The sequence below is a fragment of the Epinephelus lanceolatus genome, chromosome 8 (genome assembly GCF_041903045.1).
Source record: "Epinephelus lanceolatus isolate andai-2023 chromosome 8, ASM4190304v1, whole genome shotgun sequence".
NCBI lineage: Eukaryota > Metazoa > Chordata > Actinopteri > Perciformes > Serranidae > Epinephelus > Epinephelus lanceolatus.
The window spans coordinates 23,884,757-23,912,605 of NC_135741.1; the positions used below are offsets into that span (position 1 = coordinate 23,884,757).

The following is a 27,849-nucleotide window of genomic DNA, read 5'->3' on the forward strand; positions in this document are numbered from 1 at the left end:
TCATACCGTAGAGAGTTTAATTAGTAGACTGTGAAAATGAAAGGACGTTTTGCTGCCTCTCACAGCAGCTTGAGACAGAGAAAAAAAAACGACTTTATTCACTGGGCCGACTGCCGGCAACTTTTAAGGTGGAACGTTAACCTGCAATGTTACTCAATGCATGAGGTAACAACGTGAATCCATCAGCACACCTTAAAATTCACTGTGACAACTTTGACCATCACTTTAGTTTTTAAATGACATACACTTTTAGTAATGAGTGAAGCTTCAAGCGTTTATGTATCTCAATATCAGCCGAGTTACGTGACAGGATTATTCTAATGTTCACTCAGTGAAAAAAAAAGTATTGTGGAGCGTTGTTCCTGTTGGCTCAGGCAACACTAAACCCCTGAGCTTGCCTGAGAAGGACTAAGTGCACAAACCCACTATTCTTAAATATGCCATGGAGAGAGACTCTCACTGCAGCCTGTTTTATTTTGTTCTGAAAATGTCGGCGGGTAACTCCGTTCTGTGGATGATAAACGAGGTGCAGACTTCCATCTGTGTTACTGGTGATGAGGAAATACAGTGAGTGCTGGACGTAGCGAGTGACAACAACCCCGTCCACATTTAAGGGTACTGTTTGCGGTGGAAACACTAGGGTCTAGGTACCATGTCTGAAGGGTTACTTTTGGTTCCAAAGGTACCATAGTGTAAGTGTTTGGTGGAAACAGGGCTTTGTCTTGTCATCTGGTGGGCCGAATTGGACCCTTTGGCGGGCCACTTCTGGCCCACAAGCTGCATGTTTGACACCCCTGCATTAAACAGTTCTGGGTAGTTTAATCTATAATAATAAATCATAATTTCTGTAAAATATCAAATAAATGTAGTTGGGTGAAAAGTACAATATATACCACCTACATGCAGTGAAGTAGAAGTATACAGAAGCTTAAAACAGTACTTGAGTAAATGTGCTCAGTTACATTCCTCCACTGCCTGACAGTGTTGATAGTCTGTAGAAGTGGGTGTTGACTGTGTGCTCATTATTACAAAGCGCTCAGACAGCTCAGCTCCAGCCTGATGTGGAGTGAGGGTGGAGGGAGGGGAGGAGAGAGAGAGAGACTCTTCGGGTGTGGGAGTTTTGGGGGAATTCAGAAAATGCTGTTTTCAGATGAGCAGCCTGCAGCGAGAAAACTTTAAATAAACCCAGACGGAGAATGCAGAGATGTGTGCTCCGTCAAGGATATACAGTATAATGTCCCCCCCCCCCCCCACCACCACCTCCTCCTCCACCCTCTCCACCCCCCCTGCCAGCTCCCACCATGCTGTGCTCAGTGTTTGCCACTTCAGCCAAACGCTGAGTTGTCTGACTTTAGGGGAGACAAAAGAACCGCAGGAGAGGGGGAACAGCAGGGAGGGAGAGAGAGAGAGAGAGAGAAGAGAGGGGCGGGACAGCACAGGTCTGTTCATTTACAACATCAGCAGCTCATTATGGACGATAAAGACATGTAAACACACCTTAAATAAAAGTTACAAGAAGCAAAAGAGCAAAACAGTAACACCATCCATTACTGGGGATGTTTATACTGGCACTGTTTTGAATTTTAATTCTGTGAATGATTAATTTATGAGGCAGAAAGTAAAGTTTTTAGATATTTCTTTGACATTTGTGGCACGTATGACAAACTGTGGTGATCACAACTTACCAAAACAATGGCAAATTTCTCCTCCAGCTCGGTGGGGTCAGGCATGGGGACCTTCAGAGGCATGATGTGATGCTTCATCTCCGACTGGCCGTCCACACTTTCTATGTTCCCCATTTTGCCCCCAGAGGTGCTGCGGTGTATCCTCTGATCAACTTGAATTCTTCAGCTTCTCACAGTGATGATAATCCAAGCAAAAATCAAAAACAGTATTCCCACAGTTTCATTAACGGATTAATCCAGTTGATCCACCTCTCCAAACAGAGATGAACTGCTGACAGTGCAGTAGTCTCGTATCACTGTCCCAAAATGCCATTTACACTTACTCACGCGTTTAGGTTTTTACAGTGAGTCCCACTGTAGTTTCCCCTCAAAAACTACCTTTCAAACGTAACAATCAAAGTGCGGCTGCTTTCTCTTCCAGAAAGTACTTTCTAATTTGCATGGCCAATCCATTACTTAAAAAAAGTTTCCCCCGCGCGACAAATAACTTTCAAAAGCCGACCAACAGTTGCTTTGAGTTGCTGCTCAACTTTCTTGGCTACGACGTGTTTCCATTCATTATTGTTGTGTGATCCTGATTAAACTCTTTGCTCTTGCCTCCACTCAGAGGGCAGGGTTTCTCCTCAAGTCCCGCCCCCAGCTGGGGGAGGAGGGCTGCTATTGGTTTAAACAGATGTCAATCATTTAATCTGTGTTTCCCTACCCCTCACATCTGCAGGCAGGGAACCCACATACAACTGGACGGAAGAGTGCAGGTTTGTCAGCGTTTTAGCGCGACCTGGTGGACAAACAGGAGTATGACATTTAATCTAGCACCCCCAAAATTTAATTGAAATTTAGTTAAAACTACTGAGTTACAGAAGTGCCATAAAAAATAAAACACCTGTAAGAAAAAAGAAAAAACAAGAAAAAAAAAAACCCGTGGAAATGAATAGAAATAAATAATTGAAAATATGTAAATAAAGATTAATAATGTATAAATTAAATCATATAATTTTTTTTTAAAAAAGACATTATAGACAGTAAATATGGCAATATTGAGGGGATTAAATAAGAAATTAATATGTAAATAAAAAGATGGAAATATGATGAGAAATAGATTAAATAATTAAATTAAAAATATGTGGATGTAAACTGAAATAAATAAGAAATATATATAAAGGGATAAAAAATAAATTAAATAAAAAGTTAAAAATTAAAAAAGTCAAATAAATAATGACAATAAATATGGAAATATAAAGTGGAATAAATAAAATTTCTTAAAATAAAGGATAAAAATCAACAGAATAATAAATAAGTTAATCAAAAATATGTGGACAAAACATAATAAATATAAATAAAGGGATAAAGATAAATAAATGACACTACATAAAATAGAAATTATTGAAAATAGTTACTTATATGCACTAAATGAATAAATATATGCATTATATATACACACACAAATAAATGTAAATAATTATTCTTTATATTTTATGTCTTTATGTTTCCATTTATCTATTCTTGATTTTTCTTAATATTTCCATATTAAATATATATATTTATTTTTCTCACTTTATTCCATGTTTTATTTCTACTTACTTATGCTTTGTTTTATTCTTAGTCTTCATTGTCTTATTTTTTCTAAAGATTGTTTCTTTTTTATGACACTCATATTACTTAGATTAAAAACAGCCTTTTACAATAAAATGAAGTCACAAAACTTGTTTGATTCATGAGAGTGCAAACTTTAATCAACAACTTCAGCAGATACATGATGATATGTTAAAATAATGTCAAAGCTCAGCAGTTTTCTTCAGTTTTGACACTTCAAACATTATTTTCTTTCCATCACCACAAATCAGTGCCCAAGCCTTTGTGGTGAGATGACAGTAGTTGTAAATAGAAGCTGTCCCACTGTGTGTACAATATAAGCTTGCTTCTCATAACGTCATAACTGTTTTGCTTGAAAAATAAAGTCTGAACAAGGCTGATATCGTCGGCCTGTTGCATCTTAGCGCTACAAACACGTACAAACACAAGGAAGCATGCGGTGTAACAACACCAGCGATATGTTTTCAGTATATACAAAGTTTTCTCTTCATAAAAGCACAGTGATTTAGACTCTGCTTACAGTATCATACCTCTGTTTTCAGTGGTAAATGTGAGGGTCTAGGTTTGTAATACTTTGACTTATAAAAGTAACTTTAATAGAGCTCTGGTTAAAACATATAAAACTTCATTTGGAACATAATTCATAAACACTGACAAACTGTGCACAGTTTTGTAATACTTAAGGCAATAATATAAACGTATATAAACAAAGTAATATCGGGAATTGTTTGAAAATTGTAAAAAATAAAATTCAAAGGAGTTGGTCTCATTTGTGTTGGATGCTGTAAATCCAGGTCACTCATTAAGATATTGAACACAGCATGAGCCCTTTTGTGAATAAAATTCAATGAGGACTTTGACATGCTTTTGAACACATATAAACTCTGTAGGTTTGTGCAACATAGTTGCATTATTATCAAATATCTACTCAGCCAAAATATTCTACTGAAGAATCTGTCCAAGACAGCATGGATTCACCACAGTTAACACTTTACGGATGGAAAGCTACATGTAAAGTTTCATAAATACTGATGAACTGTGTTCGTGTGGAGCAGATATGTCGTTGTCTTTTTCTTCAGTGATGGTGGAAATTTTCATTTACGCTGAATATACAAACGCACAAATCACAGTTCACAGAAGCAACACATAGTTATATAGTACTTAAGACCAGCCACCGATCCCTCTAGTTGGCCTCTGCTACCAAATCGTACCTGGAAAAACAGAAATTTGTTGTATGATCTTGAAGAAAATAACATATGAACATAACTGTGTTGATAAAACTCGTTTATAAACAATATTGTTTGGTAGCTGTTTGAATTGTTACCATTGCGTGACACCAGTCTTGAGGTCAATTTGGTCCAGATCCAGCTGCAACTGAGGGCAACAAGAAAAAGCAGAAGATGATGTTTAACATTTCTGTATCTTTGTTGTCTGGTCCTAATCACTACATCAACACCAAGAATTTTTTGTGAAGTTTGGCAATAACTAACGGAAGAGCATTTCAGATGATGATATACTGTAATACTGTGTTTACAAGCCTTGGCCAAAACATGTTTACCCAATGTCAGGACGTCCAAAATCCAGCCACCAGACTGTTGATCATATCGCCCCTGTTTTAGCCTTCCTTCAGTGGCTGCCTCTCCATTTTAGAATTGATTTTAAAATTTTAGTCTTGACTTTTAAGGCCCTGCGTGGTAGGGCCCCGAGCTACCAGCCAATAGCCTGAGGTCCTCTGATAAGGCCCTGTTAGCATTCCCCAGTGTTTGCTGTTAGGACTCCGACCTTTTGGAATAGCTGACCGGAGGATCTTAGACTGGAAAATTCCCTTCCTTCTAACATCGTCTGTCACTGTAACATCGCCTCACTTTTACCAACTGGCTTTTTCTAAATTATTTTATCTGTTTCCTTTGTTATCTGTTCTTTAATGTGCACTTTCACACATTTTCTTCTTAATTTCTTAGCTTTGTTATGGGTATTATTAGCTGACTGTAAATTTGATTTGATTGTTTTCCTGCTTTCTTTATTGAAACACTTTGTAACAGTAGTTTTGCCAGATGCTATATAATTAGTAGTAGCAGTATACCTTGCCGATAAGCTCCCTCTCTCTGCTCATAAAGGAGACGCTGTTCTTCACAGACAGGTCCAGTCTTCTCTGCATGGACTCCTCCAGAGAGAAGTCAAAGTCAAACCTACGGAAAGAGAGAGAGAGATCAATTAATATCCTCACACTTCCTTCACCATCATGAGTGTCTCATTTATTCGTCTTACCTCTCGTTGAATTCTGGGTTGAGGTCTCTCTTCTTGGTGCCAGTCCTCCTCTTGGTGGTGGCCTTCTTGTCAGGCAGCAGGATGAAGGAAACATAAGGGTCTGCACCGTCCTTGGAGCAGGCTGCCAGGGCTCTGTGGGTACAGGGGTCATTGCATTTACAAAAAACTGTTGGGATCCTGTGCTCCAGGTCCAAAAATGTGATGCTAAAGAGGTGATATGTGTCATATAGAGACCTGCAGGAGTGAACTGTGATGTACAGCCTGCTCTCCTCGTTGGAGTAGCCGATGCTGAGCTTCACCTGGCCTGCTGAGTTAGGATTATCATTTCTAAAGACACAGTGTAGAAAATGTGATTATTTACGTCATGATGTCTTTGAATATTTACGGTAAAACAAGATAATATATATGGGAAAACAACCCTCTGAGGAACCCCTGATAACAGCTGTTTTGATGCTAGTGTGTGTGTGTGTGTGACTCACATGGAGAACCCAGCTCTCTGTCTGATGTCTAGATGGGAAGGAACCCATCTGGGAATGACTTCTTCTCCGCTGGCGTCATTACCTGCGTCCCCTGGAGCCTTACGACACACCGCCAGCTGAGTGTCCAAGACCTGCAAATCAGAAATTAGAAATACATCAGTGGTCCCCTGGAGGAAACTGAGACATGTAGCAGCTGCTTTTATACCATATATAGGCACAGAGAAATGATAAGAAAACAGAAATAGCAATAAGAAGTATGCAAGAAAATATAACACAATATATATACAGATAATAAATATATAAAATAGAAATAGAGGAGAAGAGATGTGGATGAAATGCTGCATAATAATCGTTTACTCATAACTTGATAAGGACTAACATTTACAGACTAGCTATGCAGCAAGACTTAAAGTTGGCTGTGTTGTTGCTGCTGCTGCTACTGCTATAAAAGAGGAAATCCAAAGTCAGATGTTGGTACATAGATATATGATATCAATCTGTCATCATCTCCTGACTTTCAACACCCCTGTGTTGATGGACACTTTGCCAGTCTCTCTATGTACAGTACAGGCCAAAAGTTTGGACACACCTTCTCATTCAATGCGTTTTCTTTATTTTCATGACTATTTACATTGTAGATTCTCACTGAAGGCATCAAAACTATGAATGAACACATGTGGAGTTATGTACTTAACAAAAAAAGGTGAAATAACTGAAAACATGTTTTATATTCTAGTTTCTTCAAAATAGCCACCCTTTGCTCTGATTACTGCTTTGCACACTCTTGGCATTCTCTCCATGAGCTTCAAGAGGTAGTCACCTGAAATGGTTTCCACTTCACAGGTGTGCCTTATCAGGGTTAATTAGTGGAATTTCTTGCTTTATCAATGGGGTTGGGACCATCAGCTGTGTTGTGCAGAAGTCAGGTTAATACACAGCCGACAGCCCTATTGGACAACTGTTAAAATTCATATTATGGCAAGAACCAATCAGCTAACTAAAGAAAAACCAGTGGCCATCATTACTTTAAGAAATGAAGGTCAGTCAATCCGGAAAATTGCAAAAACTTTAAATGTGTCCCCAAGTGGAGTCACAAAAACCATCAAGCGCTACAACCAAACTGGCACACATGAGGACCGACCCAGGAAAGGAAGACCAAGAGTCACCTCTGCTTCTGAGGATAAGTTCATCCGAGTCACCAGCCTCAGAAATGGCAAGTTAACAGCAGCTCAGATCAGAGACCAGATGAATGCCACACAGAGTTCTAGCAGCAGACCCATCTCTAGAACAACTGTTAAGAGGAGACTGCGCCAATCAGGCCTTCATGGTCAAATAGCTGCTAGGAAACCACTGCTAAGGAGAGAGAACAAGCAGAAGAGATTTGTTTAGGCCAAGAAACACAAGGAATGGACATTAGACCAGTGGAAATCTGTGCTTTGGTCTGATGAGTCCAAATTTGAGATCTTTGGTTCCAACCGCCGTGTCTTTGTGAGACGCAGAAAAGGTGAACGGATGGATTCCACATGCCTGGTTCCCACTGTGAAGCATGGAGGAGGAGGTGTGATGGTGTGGGGGTGTTTTGCTGGTGACACTGTTGGGGATTTATTCAAAATTGAAGGCACACTGAACCAGCATGGCTACCACAGCATCCTGCAGCGACATGCCATCCCATCCGGTTTGCGTTTAGTTGGACGATCATTTATTTTTCAACAGGACAATGACCCCAAACACACCTCCAGGCTGTGTAAGGGCTATTTGACCAAGAAGGAGAGTGATGGAGTGCTGCGGCAGATGACCTGGCCTCCACAGTCACCGGACCTGAACCCAATCGAGATGGTTTGGGGTGAGCTGGACCGCAGAGTGAAGGCAAAGGGGCCAACAAGTGCTAAACACCTCTGGGAACTCCTTCAAGACTGTTGGAAAACCATTTCAGGTGACTACCTCTTGAAGCTCATGGAGAGAATGCCAAGAGTGTGCAAAGCAGTAATCAGAGCAAAGGGTGGCTATTTTGAAGAAACTAGAATATAAAACATGTTTTCAGTTATTTCACCTTTTTTTGTTAAGTACATAACTCCACATGTGTTCATTCATAGTTTTGATGCCTTCAGTGAGAATCTACAATGTAAATAGTCATGAAAATAAAGAAAACGCATTGAATGAGAAGGTGTGTCCAAACTTTTGGCCTGTACTGTATGTGCTGACTGTGTCACTTTGATGTTAAAGGAATAGTTTGACATTTTGAAAGCGGGGATGAAAGAACAGTGTTTGCATGAATTCAAAAATGATTATAATGTTTAAATCAGTAATATTTGGAAATGCTGGTAGGCATATTTTATAACCTTTCGAGAGACAAGCTACCCGTTTCCCTCTGATTCCAGTCTTTGAGCTAAGCTACAGTTATGAGATATGTGTTGTAGAGTGTTGGGGATATCAGCTGTAGAGATGTCTGCCTTCTCTTAAATACAATGGAATTAGATGCCCAAAACTCAAAAGCAATGTCTCTTTCCAGAGATCATGACCCGCTTACTCAAGATAATCCAAAGACCATGTTGTGAACATTTTCATGTAGGAACTATTTTCTTTCTACTACACCACGCAAAAGGAAGTGTCTACTCATAAACAAGAGGCTCGTAACAGTGCAAGATATAAACATCAATGGTGATGTTCCCTGCTGAGCTGTTACATGAGCTAACTCTGTGAGGTGGATTGGGAGTGGAAGACCGGTGCAGTGATACGGAAACTGCTCACAACAAGGTCTGTGGACTATCTTGAGTAACCAGGTCATGATTTCTGGAAAGAGACATTACTGTTGAGTTTTTCAAATGTATTTTTTTAGGCACTTTGAGCACCACAAGCTGAGTGACATCTAGTTTCATTATATTCGAGGGCAGGCAGACACCTCTACAGCTGATATCTCCAACACTGCAACCCACACCAAAACAGTCTAGACTGATACATAGCACTACAGGTAAGAGTAAAAAATATGTATTTTGGATTTTTGGGTGAACTGTCCCTTCAAACATTGTGCAGGATATCTGCTGTCTTTCAGTCTGCAGAGTATTATATTCAGTAGTATACGTTGTAGATCTGATGTTGGCCCATCATAGTATTCTGTGCATTGCAAAACTAGTTCTATACAGAGAAATACCTGTGAGCTGCACAAAACACAAGTGATACAGTACAGAATTAAATACACTCAATAGGAAAATTCCTGAGTTTGAAATTCAATCTTATCTCACTTAAGTATGACACTGAAGATAGGAATTTAGCTATTACAAAACTGCCTAACTAGGGGATTTACCAAATTAGGAATTCTAAATTAGGATGAGTTAGACCCTGTCCTAAAGTCAAAATAATTGTCAAAAATGGCAGCAGCATTGTTGTTAGGTCTTTATGGAATCAAGACAGAGAACAACATATATATTAACATATATATTTAAATAAGTATTATATTGGTAGTGTGGAGAAAATAAGCAGGATATGTTGTCAGCACCTTGAGCGTAGCCCTCAGTAGGATCTGGCTTTCTGGCAGTGCTCCATCCAGATTGAGCCAGCGGTCCAGCACCAAGTCCGGCTCAAGCAGCACCTCTCTGAGAGGAAGTGTGTAGGACCCAAGGGCCTGGCCCCAGCTGTGGGAGAGCTAGATACAAACATACACAAACATATAGATATACAAACACTCTTCAGACTGCCTTTTATAATATCAGTGTGAAATAATAAATGCAGCTGCTGTTTTTGAACCCCACCTTCACTGTGAGTGTCTCATCTCTGGGGTCACGAACCAAATAATGAAAGGCTTCGTCCCATCGTGGGGATGTGGAACGCTCACAAATCTTAGGAAAGAACAAACAGCAGAATTTAATGATTTTTTTTAAAACAGCATTTTTCTTTTGTTGCATTCACAGGCTCATCAAAGAAGTCGTGATCGTACCTTTGTTTTGTATGAAACGCCTTTTAGGGTAATCTCAGCCCCAACTTTCGGCTCCTTCCCACTTTTCTTCAGCTGAAATTGCATGCAAAGAATATTATTTTAAACAAAAACACATTACATCATCCGTTGTTTCATATATAAATGAGACTGCAGCTGGGACACTGCAGTGTTTTATGCAAAACACTGCTGCTAAAACCAACTATTGTATTTCTGCGCTCTCCAAAGCGAGGAAAAACACACCACAATCAACAACAAATAGAGCCCCAAGGACTCATAGATATGATCTCACCGGCAGGCCATGGGCACGCTCCACATACACAAACAGCACCGCCGATGATGGCACAACCTTGTTGTGGTACGACTGTTGGGACTGGTACTGCAAGATCTGTGGGGAATTATGTCACACACACACACAGAGAAGAAGAGTGAGAGTTTTAGTGAGACTGATGTTGCAATAAGAAAGCTGTGGTTAAAGTTTCCTTCGCAACACTATCAACAAGATATGAATAAAATAATCTAAAAAAGCAGTGGGGAGAAGTTCCTGTTTCACAACTAAACACACTGCTGTTATGCACAAAACTCAAGATCCTTTCTGTAAAAGTTGTTCTCTTTGCTATCTGCCACAGCAACCAAACAATGCTAGAAAACAAGGCTCTCACAGTGCAAGAGGCATCATTTAAAGGATGGGATTGGATTTTTTCAAGGTTGCTTTGTCATTTGTCCTTGAAGCAGTTCCTTCTTAGCACTAAATTCCACTGTATAAGCTATGGGACAAAATAACAGTACTCGTTCTGTGCAAAAATGCATTCTAACATTCAGCTGAAATCAACGTGAGTCAATCCAAATCCAAAGTTCTGGTTCTACTTACTGACTTTGCTTTTTTTATTATGCATTTTTTATTTTTACTTTTATACCTGTATCTTCATCCTTTTTCAGTAATTTCTTTGTACTTATTTACTTTTGTATTTTTTGTTATTACTTAGTTTATTATTACTCTTTTTTTGCAATTGTTTATGGACAATCAAGGCTTCTTATTATTTATTTTTTTAAAGATATTTTTGGGGGCATTTTTTAGCCTTTATTTGACAGGACAGACAAGTGTGAAGGGGGGAGAGAGAGAGGGAATGACATGCAGCAAGGGGCCACAGGCTGGAGTTGAACCTGGGCCGCTGTGGCAACAGCCTTGTACATGGGGTGCCTGCTCTACCACTAAGCCACCGATGCCCCAAGGCTTCTTATTTTCACTGAAAAACTATATTATTTGTATGTTGCCTTGGTATATCTAAATATAAACAGAATCAAGAATAAAATGAAGAGAGTAATGTCTGACCTGCTCCAGTCTGGGTAGGTCAGAGACTCTGGGCAGCCACTCCAGCACCAGGTGAACTCGGCCAGACTTCACATCATTCAGAGTGTACCACTGTAACAAGAGCAGCACATAAATGTCCAGGTTATGATATATATACAAAAATTATTTGTTAAATTATATGTTCACTGTGTGTCACACACCGTATCCATGAATTGTGCGCTGATGATGTCTCGTAGGTTGAGCTTGAACCTGTAAAGACAAGACTCAGTCATTATCCTCCTTTTCATTTAAATATTTATTTTCAGATATAAGAGCTGTGTAGCCAAAAATGCTGTCAATGTTTTATTTGTGACATCAGGGCGCACCTTCCGAGGAAGTCGTCCTGATCGATGTCCTTGTCAAACAGCTCAAACTGGATCTCTTGACCAGGAAGCTGAGTCAAAATCACCTAAATCATAGAGGAAAATTTGTATCATATCCAAGCTAAAACATAATAACTTCATCAGAGAGGCAGACAAGCATCAAACAAAGGTAATACCTCATAGAGTTCATTCCAGATGGGATTGAGGTTCTCTTTGATGGTGTGGCTACGGAAGGTGATACCAGCCACGCGGATCTTGACATAAGGGTCGCTCTTCCCTTTCACCATGCCCCCCATGAAGTTGTCCTTTGCTATCAGGTTTTGGGCCTCCACCAGGTGGATACGCAGCACTCCCTGTGAGCAGAACAAGGGCAGGAAATGCTACTATAGTGTGTGTGTGAAAGGCTGAGTGATGTCTGCTGCTGTTTCACTTTAGGTAACAGTTTTACCTCAGTTGCAAACTCTGGGTCAGGTGTGGTGTGCTGTGGTCGTGTTGGTTGAGGTTTTCCTAACCCGCCGGGCCCCGTAGGGTTCAGTTCAGATGAGATTCCCCCCTGACCCATCCCTGGCCCTGGAGCTGTAGGCCGAGGAGACGGTGTTGTGGGAGTGGCATCGTCACTTAGCCACAAAACCTAGTAGAGCACAAACAACAGGACTGAGGACTGCATGTTCTCACAAGGATAGAAAGATGAGGCAGAAAGAAGACATGTGGATGGCCTCTCCTAGGTTTTTATTTGGTTATAGGGTTAAAATCAGTGTGCATGTAAAAGGGGAGGTGTTAAGAGTTAAGAGAGTACTTTATAACCTCTCCAGTATCTCACATTCTCTAATCTCAGGGTGCTTTGTTTAACAGGATCTGATGTCCATGAATAAAAGACTCACACAGAGCTATGATACATTTAAATTTGAGCTCTCAGCTTTGAAGGGTTGGTTGTGGGTGTGATACTGAAGCATGTGTCTGATGACAGTTGCTTGAGGCCAAAGCGGTCCTTTGGGAGCTGTTAGGATTTCAAAGTCTTCCTCACAACAAGGTTGATTCTTGCAATACCAGCTTGAATCCACATCTTGCGTTAAAGTGTATGTGTGAGATACCAACCCTAAGCACAATTTTGACGTAGATGCGGCTGGCAGAACCAGAATTCTCCATGTGGAACCACTGGTCCATGGTGAGTTCAGGCGTCGCCAGAATTCGGGCCAGAGGGATGGTCAGACTGCCCAGGGACAGAGAACGGTCATCATCTTTCACCTGATTGAGAAACGCAGGAAGAGGAGATGTGGAGTTAGCATAAAGGCAAATATCATGAAGGAAAAAGGGACGTAAATGGGTTAAAAAGAGAAGAGTGCAGTTTACAGACATTACAGAGAATAAAGGGAAAATGAGGAGGAAAAATCAATGAGGTACCTCGACACCATGGGAGTAATTTATGCAAAATCCCTCCAGCTACATCGATCGGTGCGTTCAATCATTGCTCATGATGACTTACTTGAATGTCGATGTCTTGTTTGCGGGGATCCTGAATAAAGAAGGTGAAGGCGTCCTCCCACACAGGGCTGTTGGTCCCGTAGCAAGTCTGCAGAAAAGAGAGGAAAACATTCATTATGCACAGAGTAAGGCTGAAAATTTTTTATAAAAAGTTAGATCCTAGTTTTGGCAGTGCACTCAAATAGAAAAGTTCTGGGACGCAGAGAGAGATAGTATCCAGGACATATTATCCATACAAATACCTCTAGACCCAAAACTTTTAAGACTAGTTTTATATCCAGCCAGTCACAACATTAGAAGGAGAAAACATTTTCATTTTCACATTTTTTAGATTGGCTAAAAGAGTTATTGCTCTTTCATGGAAGAAAGTCGGTAGGCAGAGTACGGGTAAATGAATTTCTGAAGTATCAACAACTCTGACCTTGGGAAAAATTGCATTTGGTATCAGGGGTAACCAATCGCTCTTTCACAACATCTGGGGTCCCCTCATGTGTTATCTAGAGAGGACAGACTTAACCGACATGATGGGAGCACTGGGGGATATGCATCTGCATTGTCCAAATCTGTCAAAGTTTTTTTGTTTATTTATTTATCTTTAATTTCATACTTTTGGAGTGGGGGTTAGGGTGAATTACGTGTGTATTAAATCTTTGGCAGTTGTACAAAGATTTTGTTCAGGTGTCCTTTTCTTCTTGCGTAATTGTAGATGTATATATACACATACTGGATCTGTATGTCTTTGTTTTTTGTTGTTAAAATCAATAAAGATACTGTTGAAAAAAAAGCATATCCTTACCTTGCTCTCTTTAGTTGAATCCTGAATGGAAATCTGCGCCATTGGGCTCGGGTCCTTATTGCCTTTTCTCATCTGCAATGTATTAAATAAGCTGATGTGGGTAACAGATAAAAATTTAAAGCACACTACATGAGAGTCTTAAATAACGTTAGACTTACAGGCAGTGCATGAGCTTGATCAAGATAGACAGCCAGGATGGCTGCAGATGGAGGATCAGCCGTCTTACTGGTCAAGTTCTGGTTCTTCTGGATCACCTGTTAGACGAAGCAGAAGCAAAGCATGTGAGATAAATTATGTGAGACCCTAAAAGCCCAGGGCCACAATTTTACTTTTTTATCACTATAGACACATATTGATAAAGAATGTGTTATTGATTGACTGTTAAACTGTTTAAGATGAGTCTCACTTATTTGGATTGATGTTTTTAGATTGTTCTCAGGATGTCTGTAACTTCAACGTAATATTATTGCCCACAAGGCAAAAATGCATTAAGCACATGATAAAAACAATATATAACACCGCTCACACAATCATAACAAAAAACCTAGGGCCATATTCACAAACATTCTGAGAATTCTGTCAGAGAGCTCCCAACTTAGCCCCAAAACTTCTAGTAAGGAGTTCTAGCTTAGGAGTGATATAGGAAAGTTCTCAGAGCAACTCTGAGCAAGGAAGGGACAGAAAAGTTTATCTTAGTGAGGAGGTGTGGTTGGTAGGTGTGATGCTTTTAGCAGATGTGATTGGTTGTCAGAGACACACCCCTTTGTGAGCCTGAAGGTGTGGACACCCAGTGGAAATGAAATGAACTGCTGACTGTGAAAGTGTCATTGCTAGTGTGATCATTCTGCTGATCATTCTGAGATAGACTCAAGTCATCACAGCTGCACTGATGTGTTTTTCCAGTTTTCCAAATATCTTAGTGATGATCACTTTATTTCTAGTGTTGTAGCCTTAGGTGGGAAATGTGTGTGTACCCCTACTGAGATCAACCACATACTTTCCCTGTATGATGTAGCATTTCATTATCTCCACCATGAAGCATTTGGAGAATATTTCTTCTACCTCTATGTGTTTCCACCATTTTCTCCTCTCCTTAAGAAACTCTTCAGCCTCTTAAAAGTCCTCCTCCCTGCTCCTAACATTTTTTCACCTTAGGAGCTGTTTAAGGGCTAAGATGCTCTGTGAATGACTTTTATCTTAACAAGGACCTTAACTTTAAGGGGAAATTATAAGAAAACGTAACAATTCTAAGAATTTTCTTAGAATTTCATCACTAGAAGCAACTCTTTGTACCAGGAAGCTTTGTGAATATGGCCATCTTCATCCATACTACAGGTGCATCCTTAGATCGTTTCTAGGATGTAATGCTGTTATCTTTTTTTTTTTTATTAAATTTGTAACTCATGAACACTCATGAAGAAGAGATAATAAATCTTCTCTGGTTCAATACAGGTTAAATAAACAAGTTAAATTATAATAACTTCACATTTTAAGGTACCATCTCTCTTTTCTGTCGATGCCAAAATAATGTTGGATAAAAATAATGCTCTGATCCTCATGAGTGTGTTATATTTGTCCAAATCACTAACAAAAGCCAAGTTGCAAATCAGACACAAAAACAAATAAGTACCATAAAGCTGTACCAGAGTTATAACATTTATTTTTAGTTTAGTTTCAGTTAGTTTGCAGAGTGAGTTTGCTCTTTTCAGTTTAGTTTTTATTGATTGAAAATGTTAAGTTTTAAGTATCATTTTCAGTATTAGTGTTTGTTTTGTTTTTATTATAATAATGTTTTTTTGTTGTCAGGAACAAGATTTAAGAAGGTCACAATAGGTATTACAACACAATGACAACACTTTGTGAAGGCAATTGACTCACACTCATGTGGACATCTCATACATATGCACCAATGCCTCCTCATGCAATAAACAGTTTTACACCCAGTTTTAGTTTGTAGTTTTGTTTTCAGTAACCTTAATGTGGACTCACCTCACTCAGTCTGTCAGCAGAGGACAGCAAAGAGAGCCACTCCAGCCGGAGGTGAACGCTGCCAGACGGGACGTCCCTCAGATTGAACCACTGTTTACAAAAACAAAGAACTCATAAGACACACATTTTTCCTCCTCTGGCTGATTACTTTGAGCCTGGATGGCAGGGGAGACGATGGAGAGATCAGAGCAGATCACGAGGAGGCACATGGGCTCTGTAATGTCACATGCTAACAGGATTACTGGGTCTTGCTCAGATGTTTTCCAGAGTTAGACAATATAATAACTGCATTCTTGTGCCTGCTGATGATAACATTATCTGAACGAGAAACATGTAAAAAATGCCATGGTGAGATACTGAATCTTGTCGAACACAAGCTTTAATACTTACATCATCCACAACTCTCGCCTTCTTTACAATATCGAGATCCACCTTGACCCTGAAAGAGAGGCAGAGAATTAATGACGCCATGAATCAAAGCGACTAAGACCTTCAAATTTCAAGATAATCATGGCCCAACATGGCAATAGCAGAGATGGGAATGACATGAGAAGCACATAACACCAAGTAAATGAATGAGAATGAATAAGCTACCTCCCCAGGAAGTCATCCTGGTCTGGGTCTTTGTCAAAAACTTCCACTTCCAACTCCTGACCAGGTACTTCATGGACAATCACCTGACACACACACACATACACACATAAATGGGCAAATACGCAAAACACACGACAAATATACAAATATAGATACAGCCACATGTGACACAATAACACAAGGACATGCAAACAGAATCACAATGGCAAGAAGTTTCCATGTTTTTTGCCAGGTGGATGTTAGAAAAAATATGTCGCCCACAAAATGATTTGTATATCAATTACTCACCATGTGTTGTGTTGAATTCATGAACAAAAGTTTGTTTTTCTCCCATGCTTGCATGCTGAACGGAGAATCCAAAAAAGCCAAACACTCCTCATGAATTGACGTCAATGGGGACCACATTTAACAACAGCAAAACTATATTAAAACATTGGTTTAAAAACGATTATGCAACTCATGCAGTGTAATTTAGATCTAATTTGTCCAGTTGTATGCTCAGTGCTTCCAAACACATGCATTTTCTTTAGTAATGATTTAAAACACTTCCGTCCACATGCCCTAAGCGTGCCTGAGCATGTGAGTGCATTTGAACTCTGCTCAAACGGAGCTCATGTTCAGGCATGCTACTCGGCCATGCACAAGACTGTTCGTAATGATTTATTTTAAATCATTATGTTTTAGCAAAAATGCATGTGTTTGGGAAGTACTGGGCATGCAACTGGATAAATGAGACTCACACTGCAGGAGTTGTGTAAGAGTTTGTAAACTGAGGTTTTGATATAGTCTTGGAGTCCCATTTACTTCAATTCATAAAAAAATGTTTGCCATTTTTGGATTCTCCCTTCACCATGGAGGGATGTGAGAAACACAAAGTTTTCCTCACAAATTCAGGGTAACACGCTGTCAGTAACTGATATGCAAATGCTCATTTTGCAGGTGAAGTATTCCTTTAATAACTTAATATCTATTCAGTGGCTTGAATTTCATAAACAGCAAAAAAAAAGTGTCCCTGAGCAAGCAGTTTCGCAAGAGCTGCTTATCTCAGAAACAGGAGCTTCCTGTTAACACATAAATAGATAAAGTCTTCACAAAACTGTTTTTCTCCGACATGTTTACTACCAAAGACTTCTCTAAGCAGTACCTACAAAGCCAGGACACCAACACCGAACTATAACCTTTAGCACACAAACTGGGTGGGAGTGCAGCACTTGAGTATCAGCTCAGTTTCGGGTGTATTTTCTTCCCTCTCACCCTCCTCTCACCTCATACATCTCCCTCCACTGTGGGTTCAGGTTGCTGTCCACGTGATGAGAGGTGAATATCTGGGTCCCCACACGCAGGACGGCATACGGGTCAGACTTCCCGTCGATAAAGCCCTTGATGACAGTGTCCTTGGCAGTCAGGTCCTCAGCTTCCAGCAGGTGGATACGCACAACTCCCTAGCATGTGCGTATATGTGCAGGAAAACATGTTCATGCACAAAGAAAATCAAAATGTTAGTTAAGAGTCCTCACAAGTCTGCTGTATGAATTTAAAGCTATGTGTTTCTATATGCTGACACAGCTTCAGTCTGTGTGGGTCTATGTTTCCCAGGCCATTCATAATTAAGACAGTTACCCGTGGCAGAGGGGAGCGGAGCTGCGCAACGTGCAGGTCGGCCACCAGGGGTATAGTTAGACGGTTGGGGAGCACCAGGTGGGAGGCTATTGCATCCATTATCATAGTGTCCGACATGGCACTGCAAATGAATGCGAGGACGATGTTGGGGAAACACGGGGGAGGGACACACAGACAAACAGACAGAGGCTATATACTACTGCTGACAATATGAACATGCATAAATAACATGATATCCATGTTCTCAGCAACAGGACCAACGGGAAGCACCCGTTGGCTACAGATGAGGAAGTGTTTTTTTTTTTTTTAGGAAATCATGTTGGCTGATGTCATCTACAGGAGGAATACAATTAAAACAATAATGACAAACTGTCATTGAAAGCATCACCAGAGGGGATTGATGCGTCAGCAACAAATTTACACCTCTGACAATGCTTTAATTGTATTGTTACAAAAAGTACATTATATAAGATCACAACACACACACTGCAGAATCAGCCACCATACAGTTGCATTGAATATGAACGATAAATAGAGGCGACTTGTTCCTATTTGTCAGACCATCCATTTCTCTTCATATTCAGTTTAACTGTACCGTAGCTGATTCTACCTTGTCCATGTTCTGACCTTATATAATGGGCCTTGAAAACTACCTCCATATAAATTCATGGAGTCATAATATACGTACTGAATATAAAAAAACAGTAGAACAACAGCATGGCATAAAGTTGAACAACATAAAGGATAAGGCTGGCACTGTTCAGTATTTTTCTTATTATCAACAAACGCCATAAAAAGAACAAAACCAAGAATGTTTTATTCTGTCTGTTGGTGTTTGTTACTTTTCTACCCTGTTGATGATACTTCAGGACCATTCACTTCTACTAAAGACATACATCTTTACAAAAGGCCTCAAAGATATATACACTTTCTTTTTTCTGATCTGAGCGCTGGCAAGTTCGAGGTAAGTTTACCACAATTCATTTACACATACTACCCACATTGTTATGATATAAAGCTGGCTGAAAACTGGCAAAGTATCCCTTAAAGGCAGCAGGATGGTGTGCGTGGGATGACTCAACATAAACTACAGTGCCCCTGTTCATTGTAATGACGGAACATGTTACCCAGTGCAACAGCGTGACTCATTTATGTGTTTTAAAAAGTTTTTGGACAACAAAGGAGCTCTGTGGCACAAAGGAGTAAGTTATATGAGGGTTTGGCTTCTTGTTAATAGGATCAATTCATTGTTGGTTTTAGTCTTTTCCCAGGATTTGCTGGTAAGAATAAAAATATAGTATATCGCCACTCTTACTCTTTGAGAATGTGAACACATAGATCCTTCATCGAACAGACAGAAATATTAGCGCTGCAGTCTGTCTCAGTTTGTTTTGGAAACCTCTGCGACTCTGATGGCTAAATAAATCATGTATTCTCTGAAATATAGCCATCAATTCCAAAAGGCACAGCCCCCAAACTTTTCTGCATGTCAAAAGTTCATAAGCCCTATTCCACAAACAGGCACGCCTTATTAAAAACTATTAAAAACAAACACCAGAGACACAACAGATCAATACAGCCGCACCCTTAAATCTATCTACACAAAGCTTGGCACATGAACTCACTTAAGCCCAGGGATATCTAACAGGTTAGTCAGCCCGGTCCAGTTGATGTCCAATTTCTATGACACAGATAAAAGACATATAAATACATCCATGTGGACCTCAGATAACAATGCAGTGCAAAATCAAATGTGGTTCACTGGTGCTGCACTCACAGGCCTGCGGATGAAAAACATCGTGATGGCTCCAACGAGCGGCACGTCTCCGATCAGAGGCTCGAGGATCACACGTAGCTTCCCGTGGAGCTACAAATATCGAAGTGAAGTTTTCAGGCCATTTGACTATGACTGGTAATGTAAGAATATCTTAATATCTGTTCTTATACCTGGACTCCTTTCACTCCGGCTTTGCAAAAGTACTTTTTGATTTCTACGTTGATCTCGACATCACCGGCGTAGCTGCAAGCAGAAGAGCAGTGACAAGTGTAGAGATACATGTTTAACCAAGGGAAGCAGCTGATGTGAATTACGATAGGGCTGTGTTAAGTAAACAATGATCTGCTGTGACAGATAAGGACGAGCCCTATTCTAATGAAGGAAACAATGTAGTAACTCAGGTATTATTTCAGTGTCTGGGTGCTTATGTACAAGCAAAAACAAAAGCTGTGATGCATTACCTCAGGTACAAATCCAACATCACTTGTCTCTTATCATGCTCTGTGTGAGCCTTCACACCAACCACCTTCAAAGCCTGTGAACACAACAGCTGCTGTTACACAAAGCAAATAAAACTAATAGGGAATGTGCTGTCATCAACAGTGAGTCTGTCATTTTTGAGGAATAAGAGTTCAGAGAGCCATTTGCTGGCTGTTTGCTTCAAGTGTATAAAAGAACTGCTTATCTAAGACAAACACTTCTCAGTAAGTAAGCTTCAAAACACCCTATGTACTATATAGTATACAGTCAGACACAAAGGTAGGCTAATGTTTTGTGTTTCATTTAGCAAAATACCAGTGGCTTAATTATGCATGATTAGCCAACATTTTGTTAGCATTCTGTTAGCATAACATTAACCGAGCTTATCTTTATCTTTCCAGATGACTGTGTCGTTGGCATTTGGCACGTAGATCTGAAGGTCCAGTACCCACCTGTTTATAAACTGGACATGGGCCTCCAAAAACTTTAAGTTTCTGAATTTCTAACAGGTATAGGCGCTCACGCCAACACCAGATAGACATCAGGGGAGCTAAAATGTTAATGGGAGGCAAGCTATCGAGGTCTGTAGGGATCAATGTCATTAAGTACAGCAACTTAGGGGGTTAAGTGATGGCAGCGAGGTGAACGCAACTTATATAACAACTGTATTTTGGGAGCCACCTTTGGAATGGACAGGTCATGCTATATCTTGTTGGTGAAGATTCTCAGTCATCCAGGTCATGGTAATCATAGGTGCTATATCATAGGCAATTGGACTTGCTTGCATGTCCTGAAGACGTTTTGCCTCTCATCCAAGAAGCGTAATTTAGAACTGAAGAAGCTTCTTGGATGAGAGGCAAAAAGTCTCCAAGAAACGCAAGCAAGTCCAGTTGCCTATGATATAGCAGTTATGGTCATGCTATGTCTCTAGAAAAGTTTTAGCCGCAGTCTTTTTGGTAAAATGAGAAGAAACTTGAGGACGACAGATGAGAAAGACACCCTGGCAGAGCCTAGTGAAATGCACACAAGATGGCGACCAAACCAAATCTGATATCTCTGACGAACTGGACCCAGATCTCGCCAAAGCCTTTATGTGATGACTGCTAATATTATAAAGGTAACTGATGAAAAACTCGTTCCCCTGGCGGAGACTATCCATAAGCATTCCACGGAGCTCCAGACTACTAGCAAGCGGCTAGATGAAGCTGAGGCTAGAATCCTAGCTGTTGAAAACTCCGCCACAACACAGGAGCCAACAATCGAACTAGAAAAGCAGGTCAGTGCTTTATCAGAGAGTCTGGATATGGCAGAAAACTACAGCAAGCATTTGAATGTTTAGGTTGTTGGCTTGGCAGAAGGCACTGAGTGTTTGAAGCGTGGCTGCCCCGTGCCTTAAAGATAACTACCAAAGCTGGCCGCATAAAACTGTAAAAAGCACACCACTGACTAGGACCGAAACCAGACCTGAGCAGAAGTCCCAGGCTGCGGCTGCGATTTCATACAGTCAAAGATAAGCAGACCTCTGTCAAGAGGGTCTCTTTAAATGGGCATTTGTCTTTCGCACATAGTTAGACATTTCTGACGCTGAATGATCGCCAGATGACAAATGATTACACAGGAAGCTACTGTAGCTACGGATGTATATCCCTCCAAGATGCTCTGCAATTCCCATTCTTTTGTAGATTTAAGCAACGTTAGCAAAGATGCACATGAAGATGATCATTTGCTGTGAAAAAAATCATCAATCTTCATGCTTATAATAAACCAGTGAGACCAGCCCTGCATTACCAGAATAACACACATATTATACACATTAAGATTCTGCACTCAGCTGCATTTTCTTGATCACAGAACATGCACAGAGTAAACTGCTTTCATGATGTCCCATTCAGATACCTTGTCTCCTATGTTGACCTTGGTGAAGCTGAGAGTCTGCAGATGAATGCTGGACGCACGGATGGCAGGAGCGATGATTTCCACCAGCAGCTTCTCCAGATACTGGCCGATGAAGGGCCAAGCCTGCTGCAGGATCTATATGACAGAGACACCACACACTTGAATACAAAGACATAATCCAATGTTTTGTTATGCATCAGATACAATAGGTAATAAATAATTACAAGTAATCAAATGTGGTGCATGTTTGCATCTGTGGTCGGCTAATATAATGATGTGATTAACAATGAATTATTATTTGTGCAAATGCTTAGTCATAGCAAAGTGCTTCCTGTGAATATTAAGTAATTAATGAGAGTGTGACAGCAAATGACAACGAACCATGTATGCATGCAGACACATACACACTTTACACACATGACCACAGACTGTTTGCCTTGTAGTTAAAAGGCTCTCTAGAGAGAGAGGAGAACAAAAGCCATCTGACAGAGGGCGACATCTAAACAGTTAACAGCAGCTCTGCCATCAATAATTCACCAAGATGGTTATTAGATAAATTTATCAAGCACATCCCAGTTGTGAATCATTTTGGAGAACATCACAAGATTAAAAAGAAAACAAAATCGCTTATGCTTTATTTCACGGGTCCATGATTTTCTGATAATTTCCTTGGAGATTTTTCAGAGAGAAATAGTTGTATAACACGTAATTTCATCGGTGTAGATTTCAAGGGGGGAGCAGGACTTTTTTGCAAATTTGTTGACAAAAATGGTGCATAAAAAATCATCAGGATGCAGGAAATTCAGGGTTTGATGCTTAATATTTTCTGGCGAATGACACCCAAACCCTGTGTTCAATATGTGTCCCTCCAAAATGCTGCAGTGAAACCAGCGCCCTTGTGTCTAATCAACTGAATCAGTGTATTGGTGGTGCCGTTATCACTCCTCACAGCCTCACAGTAGTGTTAGCTTCAGCATTTTAGTGTGAGGTGTAAGGGTAAGGTGCAAAGTCCAGTAAGCTACTGTTTGCTGATCCTCTGACCTCCAAACTGCCTGTGAGACTGGTGATGCTACAGCCACAGGAGAGTCTTCGATATAATATTTATCAGAATCAGAAATACTTTATTGATCCCCGAGGGGAAATTATGATTCGTTACAGTCGCTCCAATGTCAAGAATTGAGAACTATAAGAAGTAAGAATAAGAGTATGAAATGGAAATCTGTAAAGCAATAAAATAAAATAGAAATGAAAATGTGCATTACGCTACTGTGTTAACACTAGTACTTAAGATATTAAAATATTAAAGAATAAAATATAAATCGTCACTGCGCTGAGGCAGTAAGAGTGAAAATTTAATTACAATATATACATCAATAGAATAAAACAAGAATAGAATAGGAGTAAACATAATTAAGTGCATTAAACGATGCATGATATGGATGATGCACCCTGTGAAATCTTATCTGGCTTGTTTTTGACAATCACTCACACACGTTGCCAGTTCCTGTTATTTGTTGCCACAAATTTTTACAAGTTGTCAGAGGTGTGAACATTTCAAGGCTGATGTGTGTTTGTTTATTGCTTAAAGTGAGGATTGTGAGTGTTTGAGCAGCCGCATCACGTCAGGAAGCCTGCAAGAGCGACGTGGGCTGGTGAAAGATGAGTCCAGCAAATTGCCATCCCACAGTCGGGGCTTCTGTCACCGAGTTCATTACATTTTTCCCTCCAGAAGGGCGAGCTGGATTATTAGTATTCACATCCACGCTTGCCCTGCGCTGATGCGAGGTTACTGTACTGACAGAGACGGAGAGCTCCTCGATATGGTCTCAGCCACTCTCCGTGCCTCTTAATTACACCAGTAGATAATCTGCTCCGACAGAGAGGCTGCAACAGGAGCCAGGTCACTTAAAGTCCACACAAGTGTTCTTTATCCCCATATTAAATGTGAGGCATTGCAGCTACTGTGAGAGTTGCTCAAGTGAAACCAAACACCTTATTTTGAAATTTGTTGTTGAAGAGCAGCCCTTCATCATACATGACAAGAATGCTGAACCAAATGAACACCTTATGTATGAATACTCAGCTGCACATATGCAAAGCCTGAAAGGAAAAAAAAGCATACCTTATTCAGCCACTCCACTTTCTCCACATCTGGAAAGTTGACCTGTGGATAAGTAATATTGGTCAGGTATGAACTCAAATACAACATGGCAGTGTAAAATGACCTCCAGCTTATAGCGGGGTAGCTAAAATATTTGACATGATTTTCTTGGTAATATTTTTCTGGGCGCGAGGCATAAACAGAAGTAGGTTTGCTGCAATAAAGTTCTACAAGTGTACTTTTATTTCAAACAAGCAATTTTCAGATCATGCATTCCTAGCTGTACATTAGAAGATTAAATTACAAGGAAGTATTTCTACTTGAATAAACTGTCAACCACAGGCACATCAGCCCTTCCTTCAAGCCACGGAGACATGAGATCTATAGATTAGGCCTATCTGCCCAAAACACCCACTCTCTCTCTCACACACACACACACACACACACACACACAGAGTTTATTCTGTCTTGCTCTCTATCCAGATATGGTGGTCCATGGTCCCTGCCTCTGCTCTGAAGTATGTTTATGAGTCATCAAGTTTTTGGAGCCAGATAAGGTCAATGGTCAGCTCTGCTGTGGGGAAACATGAAGGGGAAACACACAGAAAATCTCTCCTACTGCTAGGTAAATTACTTTTTTTTCAGCATAGACATGCATTACTACATGCAAGTCTACTTACAGTCTCCTCAGTGCTGGTATCATTCTTTCCACCTCTGCACTACAAAGACCTCATCTGACATTTTAATTCACATTCCTCAGTGTGGAAGCTGTTGAGACTAATTCTCCAGGCACTGCACAGTAGGAATGTCTAAATATGGGGCTGGTCGGCGGACCGGAGGAAAATACTGTCAACAAAAGGGACAGTCTCCTATTTATCTGATGGTTATCATGGAGCAATGATTTCTCTGTCTAAATGTGTTCACTTTAAGTTTCTTAATTAACATCAAGTGTCTACTAATGAGTGATAAGCATGTCAGAGCCTGTCACAATGATGCACAGTAGCTGAATGCAGCTCAAGTTCAGCCTGACAGATGTGGCAGATGTGACAGGTGATACAAACTGCAGAGAATGACCGTGGCAGGGAGGTGTGTCAGCTCTTACCCAGGGAGGTAGATCCCTCTTGGCTTTGAAAGCCTTCTCGGTGGTGAATGCCCTCTCGTTCTCCTGGATATACATGGCAGACTTGAGCCTCATGACTTTCTCCAGCCGACTGTGTTTCCATCCCATGTAGATCATGAGACCGAACAGGACTACGCTGATGCTGAAGCCGTAATATCCAGCCAGGTACACTGGCAGTAGAGCACCGAGGCATTTTCCAAACGACCACAGCACACTGACAGCGCGTTCACCTGGGGGGTGGCTCGGTGCTGAGGCCGGGGCTACAATGCTCCTGCTCATGCCCGGCTCTGCATCCGCGGGTGGCATCGCAAGATCCGTTTGACTTCACTGGCTCGACCTGGCCTTTAGCTTCGCTGCTTCAACGACCGAGTGGCAAGCGCCACTTAACACCTACCACCGTATCACTACAGAAAACATCGAGGAATCACCGATAAACTGCGCGCTTCGGTCGGTTAGATCATGCTCCTCTCCGCCGCGCCCCCCCTCAGTTCCGCAGGGCACTAAAACTGGCTATTCCGCGTTTCATTTACGTGTGCAGCGTCTCTCTCAGAGCAGGGCAAGCAGAGACCAAGACCCGTGAGGGCGGGCTCTGCTTGGAGCCCTCCTTCACATGAAATCCAGTAGAAACCTAAACCCTAGAATTAACTTGTAGCGTCACGCACAGACTCGGGCGGAGCGTATTGCGACCTGTATGCAAAGTGAATGTTTATTTTATCCGGAGACACCAAAGGACGTGTTTTATTCAGAATAACAGTATCATCAGAGTGTCAACTAAAAGAGCCACTACGCCCAAAATACTGTCCTCGTGCACAGGCTGCTCAACCCGTTATCTTTTACATAACCGGATGAAATCCTGCTGCATGCGCAAGCGCTCAGCTCCACTGCAGCAGCTTTCACAACTGAGCGCTGACAGGTCCGTTGACAGAAAGGTGTATTAGCTTTGCTGCTAAGCTCTATCAGCTGCCGTGCTGATCACTGTCTGAGAGAGACAACCCAAGCGGCAGAGTCGTGACAACACCAGGATATGCGCCAAATGTCACCAACGCAATGTTTGCTCACCAGCAAAATGCAGGTCATTCCTCATTAACCCAGCCTCATGTGGAGACTCTGTTGTTCAGGTGCACTTTGGGTAGCCAGGTGGTGTTTCACATTGCTCCTAGATAAATTAATTTACGCTTGGCAACTAAAACAGCACAGGCTCCCTGGTTGCCTGGATACAGTCAATTACCTGTGTTTGCTCAGAGGGTGAAAAGTTTGATGATCCTTTATGTAAACGGACACACGAAGACACAGACAGGCAGTCAGGGAAGTAACAATAACCAGGTCCTGTTATAATCACAGCAGACAGCCCTAACGCAACAAACACTGTCTTCAGCTTACATTATTATTTATTTTACTGTAAGACATGTAGGCCTACAGGAGATCCAGTGAGACTAAGAGTTCCTTTCCAAAGCTTTATATATGATTCCCACAATGCGCAATACAACAGTTACACAGGCTACATAAAGGCTAATGTGCATAGAAACCAAATGCAATATGTTTTCAAACAACTGTCCTCTAAATCAGGGGTTCCCAAATGGTGGGTCTGGGGCCAAAAGTGGGTCGCCAGTCCATTCTGAATGGACCAAGTGACTTGTAAATGTGTCAAGTTTGTAAAAAAACACACTTAATTTTTAGGCACAATGAATTGCGGGTATAGAGTTGTTGTTAAGTGAGTGACTAAAGGAAAGCTACTTGACAGAGACAGTAAACTAACTCGATGACGTGACCCAACGCAAGTGTGAAGCTCAATGTATTAAACTGTGTGGACCTCGAAATAACAACTAAGGAGAAATCTGGACTCGTGGCTGGACCAGTTGGGAACCACTGCACTAAATGTTCCCTCTGTACAACTCACTGTACATCCTACTGCATTTTGCCATTTATAGACCCATGCTAAGCCCTTCTTTTCATTAAAGAGGTGTCTGTCTTGTGCAATTTATTTTACATTTGGTACTTCTATATTGTACATGTGTAGGCTTTTGAGCTGTTTTTGTATTGTTTTTATATCTCTGAATGACTTGGCCAAATATCATATATCAGAATTTTGTTGTTGAAATCTAATAATCCATTGCAGGGCCATGGACACCTATTTATCATTTGGAGGGACCATTTTCAATCTACACTGTGACCCAACCCTCCAGGGGTGTCTGAGTGGAATTTTCCTCCAGGATAAATTTTAAGAAACCTAACAGCTAAACTCATGGTGGTGCAGTGGTTAGCACTGTCACCTCACAGCGAGAGGGTTTCTGGTTTGTATGTTCTCCCTATGTCAGCGTGAGTTATCTCCATGTACTCCAGCTTCCTCCCACAACCCAAAGACATGCA

At 40.8% G+C, this 27,849-nt stretch overlaps 2 protein-coding genes across 6 annotated transcripts in view; both read right to left on the minus strand.

The window, feature by feature from the left end:
- The window catches only part of fmnl3 (formin-like 3), a 47,901-nt gene extending 45,630 nt beyond the window's left edge, over nt 1-2,271 (minus strand). For all 5 annotated transcript variants that reach the window (XM_033629070.2, XM_033629069.2, XM_033629067.2 and 2 more), the window contains exon 1: nt 1,686-2,271. In XM_033629070.2, the coding sequence (XP_033484961.2) occupies nt 1,686-1,799 (114 nt within the window). In that variant the 5' untranslated portion in view covers nt 1,800-2,271. The remainder of the gene's footprint in view (nt 1-1,685) is intronic.
- Nucleotides 2,272-3,391: 1,120 nt separating this feature from the next.
- On the minus strand, nt 3,392-26,242 carry esyt1a (extended synaptotagmin-like protein 1a). Its single transcript, XM_033629218.2, has 31 exons — nt 25,465-26,242; nt 24,384-24,425; nt 22,262-22,396; nt 20,347-20,420; nt 20,056-20,128; nt 19,886-19,975; nt 19,734-19,789; nt 18,109-18,229; nt 17,754-17,930; nt 16,489-16,571; nt 16,285-16,333; nt 15,895-15,984; nt 14,064-14,159; nt 13,906-13,977; nt 13,111-13,197; nt 12,723-12,872; nt 12,076-12,258; nt 11,804-11,980; nt 11,631-11,713; nt 11,466-11,514; nt 11,287-11,376; nt 10,246-10,341; nt 9,957-10,028; nt 9,772-9,858; nt 9,519-9,665; nt 6,026-6,156; nt 5,781-5,873; nt 5,547-5,678; nt 5,362-5,467; nt 4,603-4,652; nt 3,392-4,489 (listed from the first exon to the last, which is right to left on the minus strand). Exons 1-31 carry the CDS (start codon nt 25,786-25,788, stop codon nt 4,462-4,464), a joined length of 3,243 nt encoding a protein of 1,080 aa, XP_033485109.1. The 5' UTR covers nt 25,789-26,242; the 3' UTR covers nt 3,392-4,461.
- Nucleotides 26,243-27,849: the final 1,607 nt, after the last annotated feature.

Coding starts and splice junctions, on each gene's coding strand:
- esyt1a (XM_033629218.2), bottom strand. CDS start 25,788: ATGCCACCCGCGGATGCAGAGCCGGGCATGAGCAGGAGCATTGTAGCC. Junction 22,397..24,383: donor AAGTGGAGTGGCTGAATAAG/GTATGCTTTTTT, acceptor TCTGTCATATAG/ATCCTGCAGCAGGCTTGGCC. Junction 11,714..11,803: donor TCTGGAATGAACTCTATGAG/GTATTACCTTTG, acceptor TCTATGATTTAG/GTGATTTTGACTCAGCTTCC.